We start from the raw sequence: 8,281 nt of genomic DNA, 5'->3' as shown, positions 1-8,281 counted from the left end.
CCAAGGGGATGGGGGCAGGGGGAGGGGACACTTGGGGACAGGGCATTTTTGGGGTGGGGGTGCACGGTCTGGGAGCAGATGGAGATGGGGGTGCACAGGGAGGGGCATCAAGGGACAGGGCACACGGATGGCAGGGGGATGTGGCACACGGGGACAAGGCCACCACAACCCACTGCTGCCAGGTCTCCATGAAGGCCAGGCACCCCCAGCTCCCCCCGTGTGGCATGCAATGAGCTGGACGGCCTCAGCTCAGGGCCAGGGGGATCCCAGGGGCACCCCAGCTCTCGGTGGGGCTGTGTCACCTCCTGTGCCCCCCACGCAGGTGCCAGGAGAGGTGCCCAGTGGGGCGCTACGGGCAGGACTGCCGGGAGAGCTGTGACTGTGCCAACGGGGGCCAGTGCTTCCACGTGGACGGGGGCTGCCTGTGCCAGGCCGGCTTCCAGGGCAGCCGCTGCGAGGAGCGGCACTGCCTGCCCGGCCTCTACGGGCTGCACTGCGAGAGCCGCTGCCTCTGCCACCCCCAGCACAGCCTGAGGTACTGCGGCCAGCCCACCCTGGCATCCCAGCCCACCCTGGCATCCCCAGCCCACCCTGGCATTCCCAGCCCACCCTGGGATCTCCATCACACCCTGGCATCCCAGCCCATCCTGGCATCCCAGCCCATCCTGGCATTCCCAGCCCACCCTGGGATCTCCATCACACCCTGGGATCCCCATCTCATCCTGGCATTCCCAGCCCACCCCACCCTGGCATCCCAGCCCATCCTGGCATCCCAGCCCATCCTGGCATTCCCAGCCCACCCTGGGATCTCCATCACACCTGGGATCCCCATCCCATCCTGGCATTCCCAGCCCACCCCGGCATCCCCATCATACCCCACCATTCCCATCCCACCCTGGTACCCCTATTCCATGCCGGCATTCCCATCCCACCCTGGCATCCCCATCCCACCCCAAGAACCCCAATCCCACCCTGACATCCCCCATCCCACCCCAGCATCCCCATCCCACCCCAGCATCCCCATCCCACCCTGGCTCCTCCCACCACCCTCACCTCCCTCTGCACCAACCTCCTCCTCCCCTCCTTCCTCCCCCCACGATGCCCCCACACCCTGGTGCTGGCTACATGACCAGGAACCCTTTAATCCCCTCCTGGGGCAGGAGTTTTGTGCTCCCCCGTTTGCAAAGCCCCTCCCCAGCACCACCAGTGCCCTGTACTGGGAGCACGGGGGTTCTGAGTGTGCACCCCCAGCTGCCACCCGATGCTCGGGGAGTGCCTTTGCCTCCCGGGCTGGGCTGGGCTCTACTGCAATGAGAGTTGCCCCCCCGGCTACTTCGGGCCTGGGTGCCTGCAGAGCTGCCTCTGCCTCCACGGGGGGGTCTGTGATGGGACCACAGGCCACTGCCACTGCGCCCCCGGCTACACGGTGAGGGGCGTGGGGGACAGGGGGTCTGGGTGGTGCTGGAGGGATCATGGGGCTCTGGATAGTTCTAGGGGCAATGGGGGTGTCTGGATGGTTTGGAGGGTGGGCAAGCATGGGGTCTGGGCATACCTGGGGGAAACGGGGACTGGGCATCCATGGGGGAAACAGGGGGGTCTGGGCATCCCTGGGGGAAACAGGGGGGTCTGGGCAACCTCAGGGAAACAGGGGAGTCTTGGCATCCCTGGGGGAATCAGGGGAGTCTGAACATCCTCTGGGATGGGTTGGAGGTCTGGTTATCTCTGAGGGCAGTTTCAGGGTCTGGGCATGCCTGGGGGAAACAGGGGGATCTGGGCATCCCTGGGGGAAGCATGGGAATCTGGGCATCCCTGGGAGAGATATGGGAGTCTGGGCATCCTCAGGGATGGCTTGGGGGTCTGGTTATCTCTGAGGCCAGTTTCAGGATCTGGGCATCCTTTGGGGGCATCTTTGGGGGGCAATTTGGAGATCTGGGCAACGCTGGGGAGAGCTTGGGGTTCCCATGGGAGAATGGAGATTTTGGGGTTGTCCACTTTCCCTACAGCACCAGGTTACCCCCAGACACGTGGGTGCTTTCCCCAGCCCTGGGCAGGGGTCCCATCTGTCCTGAATTCTTGGTCCCCGCACCCAGGACGAGCACTGCTCCTCCCTGTGTCCCCCCAACACCTTTGGCCTGAACTGCTCAGGCCACTGCTCCTGCCAGCACGCCCTCGCCTGCTCCCCGCTCGACGGCTCCTGCTTCTGCAAGGAAGGTGGGTGCACACCGGGTCCTGGGGGGGTCCCTGTCCCTGTCCCCATCCCCACACTGTCCCCTCATCCCATCTCACAGGCTGGCACGGACCTGACTGCTCGCTGCCGTGTCCTGCTGGTACTTGGGGTCCCGGCTGCAACCGGAGCTGTGACTGTGCCCATGGGGGGTCCTGCGACCCCCAGAGTGGGACCTGCCACTGCCCCCCGGGCTGGCAGGGCCCTCACTGCCTGCAGCCCTGCCCGGTGAGTCCTGCTGGCTGTGCTGGTGCTGCTGGCACCGGGCTTTGGTGCCAGCAGCCTGTGCTGACTCCCAGCCTGTCGCCGTGCTCCAGAACGGGACGTTTGGGGCGGGCTGTGGGGAGCGCTGCGTCTGCGCCCACGCCGACAGCTGTGACCCCGTGACAGGAGAGTGCCACTGCCTGCCCGGCTGGACAGGTAAAGGGGACACCAGGCGCTGGGGGGACCCCAGAGTGCCCTCAGCCACGAGCTTCACCTCTCACCCTCCCTGCAGGGCGGCAGTGCAAGCAGGGCTGTCCCCAGGGCTCCTGGGGCCGGGGTTGCCACATGTCCTGCTCCTGCCGCAACGGAGCCTCCTGCTCCCCCCAGGACGGATCCTGCACCTGCACCCCGGGCTACCGCGGCCCCAGCTGCCAGCGCCGTGAGTCAGCACCCCCCAAAAGTCCAGCTTGCTCCTGATCCTTCGGGATCAAGGCCAAACTCGTTCCTCTGTCCCCAGCCTGTCCGGCCGGCCGCTACGGCAAACGCTGCTCCCTGAGCTGCTCCTGTGCCAACGGCTCCTCCTGCCACCCCAGCAACGGCTCCTGCCTCTGCAGCCCGGGCTGGCGCGGCCCCCGCTGCTCCCAGCGTGAGTGGGGGTCAGGGGGAGCAGGGAGCAAGGTGCCCTTGGTTCAGATGGGGGGAGCAAGAGAGAACTGCCCGTGGCCACCTGGGTGACTCCTACGTGGTTCTGGCCTGGGCAGTACATACAGACCCCTGTGGACCTCCATCGTCCTGGCCACCTTGTGGCTGGCTGGTCCCAGTATGGAGCTATTGGAGCACCTTGTGGTCCCAGTATGGAACTATTGGACCGCTTTGTGACTGGCTGGTCCCAGTGTGGAGCTGTTGGACCACCTTGTGGTCCCAGTATGAGGCTATTGGAGCACCTTGTGGTCCCAGTATGGAGCTATTGGAGCACCTTGTGGTCCCAGTATGGAGCTATTGGACCACCTTGTGGTCCCAGTATGGAGCTATTGGACCGCCTTCTGGTCCCAGTATGGAGCTATTGGACCACCTTGTGCCTCACTGGTCCCAGTATGGAGCTATTGGACCACCTTCTGGTCCCAGTATGGGGCTATTGGACCGCCTTCTGGTCCCAGTATGGAGCTATTGGACCACCTTGTGGTCCCAGTATGGAGCTATTGGACCACCTTCTGGTCCCAGTATGGAGCTGTAGGGTACCACTGTGTCCCCAGCCTGTGCCCCCGGGACCTTTGGGCTCCAGTGTGACCAGCTCTGCCACTGTCCCCACAACGCCACCTGTGACCCCACCAACGGGACGTGTCCCTGCGCCCCAGGCACGACTGGGCCCCGCTGTGAGGCTGGTGAGTGGGGGTAGGGCGGGAGGTCCCCAGGGTCCCTCCCCCACCCTAAGGACTGACACTCCTCCCCTCCCCACCAGGGAATCCTGACCTGCCCTACACCATCGAGCCAGCCCTCCCTGCAGCCTACAGCCCCCTGGGCATGATGCTGAGCCTGGTAGCCCTGGTGGTGCTGCTGGTGGCTGTGGTGGCCACAACCCTGTGCTGGCACCACTGGCAGAAGGACAAGGAGCGGCGGCACCTGGCCGTGGCCTACCGAGCAGGACAGACGGACACCTCAGACTACATGGTGCCAGGTCAGTGCAGCGTGGTGGGGGTGTGGCCCCAGCCCTGGTGGCCCTCTGGCACCAGGCTGTCACCTCAGGCACCGCTTGTGTCCCTCCAGATGTACCCCCGAGCCACCATGCCCACTACTACTCCAACCCCAGCTACCACACGCTGTCCCAGTGCCCGCTGCCAGCCCCCCAGGACAGAGCCAGCTCCCTCAAGGTATGGCAGGCTGTGGCACAGGGCAGCGTGGGCCACCACTGCCACCACCTTCGAGGCCAACCTGTCCCCTTTTTTGGGCTCCAGGTGCCTGGCACCCAGCTCTTCCCTGGCATGGAGAGACCCTACAGCCCCGAAGGCAATGCCACGCTGCCTCCTGACTGGAAACACCTCGGGGCATCAGCCCTGGGCACCAGGGGTAAGGAGGAGGTGGAGGGGCAGATCCAGAGTGGGGTGGGCACTTGAGTCCCCCCCTGCTGAGGATCCCCTGGGAAGGGGCTGGAGAACCTTCATGCTGGGGGGAAGATGAAGCAGAGGGGACCCCAAATCTGCCCTCTCAACAGGGAGGCAGCTGGACAGGAGCTACACCTACAGCCATGGCCTGAGGAAGGGTGACAGCAAAGGTAGGAGTGGGGTGGAGAAAGGGAAGAGACAGGGATGGGATGGGGAAGGGATAAACTGGGCCTGAGGCAGGTATGGGAAAATGTTTGGGGTGGGGTGGGAATAGGGATTGGGATTGGGGTGGGGGGAAAATGTTTGGGGTTGGGTTGGGATGGGATGGGATGGGATGGGATGGTTTGGAACAGGACTGGATGAGGATGGGGATGGGGAAGGGATAGGGATGGGAAAAGGGTTGGGAAAAGGGTTGGGTTAGGGATGGGATGGGATAGGATGGGATGGGATGGGGATGGCGATGGGGATGGGATGGGATGGGATGGGATGGAACAGGACTGGATGAGGATGGGGATGGGGAAGGGATAGGGATGGGAAAAGGGTTGGGAAAAGGGTTGGGTTAGGGATGGGGATGGGGATGGGGATGGGATGGGATGGGATGGGATGGGATGGGATGGGATGGGATGGGATGGTTTGGGGATGGGCTGGAACAGGACTGGATTAGGATGGGGATGGGGATAGGGAAGGGACAGGGATGGGAAAAGGGTTGGATTAGGGATGTGGATGGGATTGGGATTGGGATGGGATGTGGAAGTCACAGAATTTGCTGGGTTGTGGAAGGGACAGGGATGGGTTGGAATGGGGATGGGATGGGATGGGATGGGATGGGATGGGATGGGATGGGGATGGGGAAGGGACAGGGATGGGAAAAGGTTTGGGAAAAGGGTTGGGTTGGGTTAGGGATGAGGATGGGATTGGGATGGGATGGGATGGGATGGGGAAGTGACAGAATTTGCTGGGATTGGGAAGGGACAGGGATGGGTTGGGATGGGGAAGTGACGTGGCTGGGATGGTGAAGAGGCAGGGATGGGTTGGGAATGGGCTGGAACAGGACTGGATTAGGGTGGGGATGAGGAAGGGACAGGGATGGGGTAGGAAAGGGATGGGGCTGGGACTTGCCTGAGACACAGCTGTTCCTTCTCCCTGTGCTCCTGCCACCCCCAGAGCACCCCTGGGAGGGGCTGAGGGCCAGCGCCAGCTCCCTGGCCAGCGAGAACCCCTACGCCACCATCAAGGAGCTGCCCCCTGCCATGGCCAAGGCCCACGAGGGCAGCTACATGGAGATGAAATCCCCTGTGCAGCGGGAGATGTCCTACGCCGAGATCGGGCTCCTTGAGGAGCCACCACAGGATGGTACGGCTGGGCATCCCCTCCCTGCCATGGCCAAGGCCCACGAGGGCAGCTACATGGAGATGAAATCCCCTGTGCAGCGGGAGATGTCCTACGCCGAGATCGGGCTCCTTGAGGAGCCACCACAGGACGGTACGGCTGGGCATCCCATGCCCTGGTGGCCCCGGTGGCCCTGGTGGCCCTGGTGGCCCTGGTCAGTGGGGTCACAACCCCAGTGCTGGGGAGTGCATAGCCCCAGGAAGGAGACAGCTTTGGTGACAGCCCTGGGGGGGACAGCGGCTGTCTGTCCCCAGGGGGACATCGGTGACGGGGCCTTCATGACCCTGGGGGAAACACGTCCCCTTGCAGCCTTCTCTTGTCCCCACAGAGAGTTGTCCTGAAGGGCTCGAAGGCCCCCCCAGCAGAGCCCCCCCCAGCCACTACGACTCCCCCAAGAACAGCCACATCCCCAGTCACTACGACGTGCCACCTGCCCGCCACTACCCCCCGTCCCCACCGCTGCGCAGGAAGGACCGCTGAGGGACATCAAGGACCGCTGAGGGACCTCAGGGACCATTGAGGGACCTCAGAGACCATTGAGGGACCTCAAGGATCACTGAGGGACCTCAAGGACCACTGAGGGACCTCAGGAACCACTGAGGGACCTCAGGGACCATTGAGGGACCTCAAGGATCACTGAGGGACCTCAAGGACCACTGAGGGACCTCAAGGATCACTGAGGGACCTCAAGGATTACTGAGGGACTTCAGGGACCACTGAGGGACCTCAAGGATCACGGAGGGACTTCAGGGACCACTGAGGCATTTCAGGGACCACTGAGGGATCTCAAGGACCACTGAGGGACCAGCCACGAGGGGACACAGGGTCCCTGAGGGGGCTGGAGTACCCTGGGACTGTTGTTGCTGTCCCAGCGGGTGGTGAATAAAGGGTGTTTGGTGTGGATTTGGTGTTCGGTGTGGATTTGGTGTTTGGTATTGGATGTTCAGCGTGGCACTGTCTGTGCCAGGGAACCCTACGGCTCTGGCACCGTGGTGGGAGGAAGGGGGAGACTGGTGGGGTCCCCAGGCTCACTGTGGGGTCCCCCCAGCTCCTTGCTTGCTCCAGGGTGTGCAGGAGGTAGGAACACAAAAGCTTTTGGGTAAAAGTATGGCAGTACCCATTGAACAGGGAAAGGCTGATGGCGCCAGGAGTCAGGGTGGGCTCAGCTGTGGGCCTGTAGGAAGCCCAGGCATGGGAGAAGCCCTGAAGTGCCCCAGGAGGAAGAAGTTTGGCCTGCAGAAAGGCTGGCAGAGCCCCCAGAGCTCTGCTGATGGAGCCCACTGAGCATTTTGGGGGGAGCAGGTGCTCCTGTGGGCTGGGCAGAGCGTGGGGAGATCTGCAGCTGAGCCAGAACAGAGCAGGGGCTTGTGTGGACACGGGCAGAGCCCAGCAGAAGCCGTGGTGCTCCTGGGAGGGTCCACGCTGCTCTGTGGAAACTCCGTCAGATCCCACTGTGGCCACTGGGAAGGAGCAGCGATGCCGTGGAAAGTTCTGGGCACCTTGGGAGGGAGCAGGGGTCCCAGAAAGCCCAGCAAAGGCTGTCCCATACCCTGGGAAGGAGAACAATCCCAGCACAGCCCAGCTGGGCCTGCCAGGGAGCAGCAGTGGAGCAGGGACCTGCATTGTCCCACACCCAACCCCGACCAGGGTTCATCGGGAACTGGAGTGACAGGACAAGGAGGAAAGGCTTCAAGCTGAGAGAGAGCAGGGTTAGGTTAGAAATTCTTCCCTGTGAGGGTGGTGAAGCCCTGGCATGGGTTGCCCAGAGCAGCTGTGGCTGCCCCATCCCTGGAAATGTCCAAGGTCAGGTTGGACAGAGCTTGGAACAACCTTGGCTAGCAGAAGAACCCCCTGCCATGGTAGGGGGTGGAATGAGATGAGCTTTAAGGTCCCTTCCAACCCAAACCATCCCATGATTTCATGATTCTGTGACTCTGCCTTCAGAATGACTTTGGCCCTGGGGTTTGGAGCAGGTTTCTCTGCCAGAAGTGCAATAATGAGACACCAACAGGCTGGGGGAAATTCAGCTTGGCAAGCACACGCTGTGAGCAACAGGACTAGATGTGCTCCTGGAGAATGAAACCCGTGCTTCAGCAGGCTGTGAAGATGACACTGCAGAATGCACCAGAGTTAGAAACACTGTGATTAAAGGAACGAGGGATATGTGGAATATTAAACTCCACCAGTGGGGAATGCTGTGTCCACAACGCTGCTGCTGCTTCTTCCACGGAAGAAGCCTAAGCCAAGGTGAACAAAAATGCTGAGCAAACCTTGGGATTGTTCTGGTAATGGGTTGGTTTGGTGGATGGAGTCCTGAACCATGAATTGTCCTGCTGTTGTATCCCCTGGGACTCCCAGGGTGGGG

General features: G+C 62.6%; 1 protein-coding gene across 3 annotated transcripts in view; it reads left to right on the top strand.

The window, feature by feature from the left end:
• The window catches only part of PEAR1 (platelet endothelial aggregation receptor 1), an 11,469-nt gene extending 4,656 nt beyond the window's left edge, over positions 1-6,813 (top strand). For 2 of the 3 annotated variants that reach the window (XM_041397220.1, XM_041397222.1), the window contains 14 exons: positions 323-535; positions 1,252-1,426; positions 2,091-2,211; positions 2,289-2,452; positions 2,542-2,644; positions 2,721-2,867; positions 2,946-3,074; positions 3,682-3,810; positions 3,888-4,103; positions 4,193-4,296; positions 4,381-4,492; positions 4,638-4,697; positions 5,692-5,880; positions 6,245-6,813. In XM_041397220.1, the coding sequence (XP_041253154.1) occupies positions 323-535; positions 1,252-1,426; positions 2,091-2,211; positions 2,289-2,452; positions 2,542-2,644; positions 2,721-2,867; positions 2,946-3,074; positions 3,682-3,810; positions 3,888-4,103; positions 4,193-4,296; positions 4,381-4,492; positions 4,638-4,697; positions 5,692-5,880; positions 6,245-6,396 (2,014 nt within the window). In that variant the 3' untranslated portion in view covers positions 6,397-6,813. Of the gene's footprint in view, positions 1-322; positions 536-1,251; positions 1,427-2,090; positions 2,212-2,288; positions 2,453-2,541; positions 2,645-2,720; positions 2,868-2,945; positions 3,075-3,681; positions 3,811-3,887; positions 4,104-4,192; positions 4,297-4,380; positions 4,493-4,637; positions 4,698-5,691; positions 5,881-5,915; positions 6,010-6,244 lie in introns of all 3 variants that reach the window. The other variant, XM_041397221.1, reaches the window with a different exon arrangement.
• Positions 6,814-8,281: the final 1,468 nt, after the last annotated feature.

Source organism: Onychostruthus taczanowskii, unplaced genomic scaffold (genome assembly GCF_017590055.1).
Source record: "Onychostruthus taczanowskii isolate IOZ18803 unplaced genomic scaffold, ASM1759005v1 scaffold138, whole genome shotgun sequence".
In the NCBI taxonomy this organism is placed as follows: domain Eukaryota; kingdom Metazoa; phylum Chordata; class Aves; order Passeriformes; family Passeridae; genus Onychostruthus; species Onychostruthus taczanowskii.
This window is presented reverse-complemented; position numbering and strand designations above follow the sequence as displayed.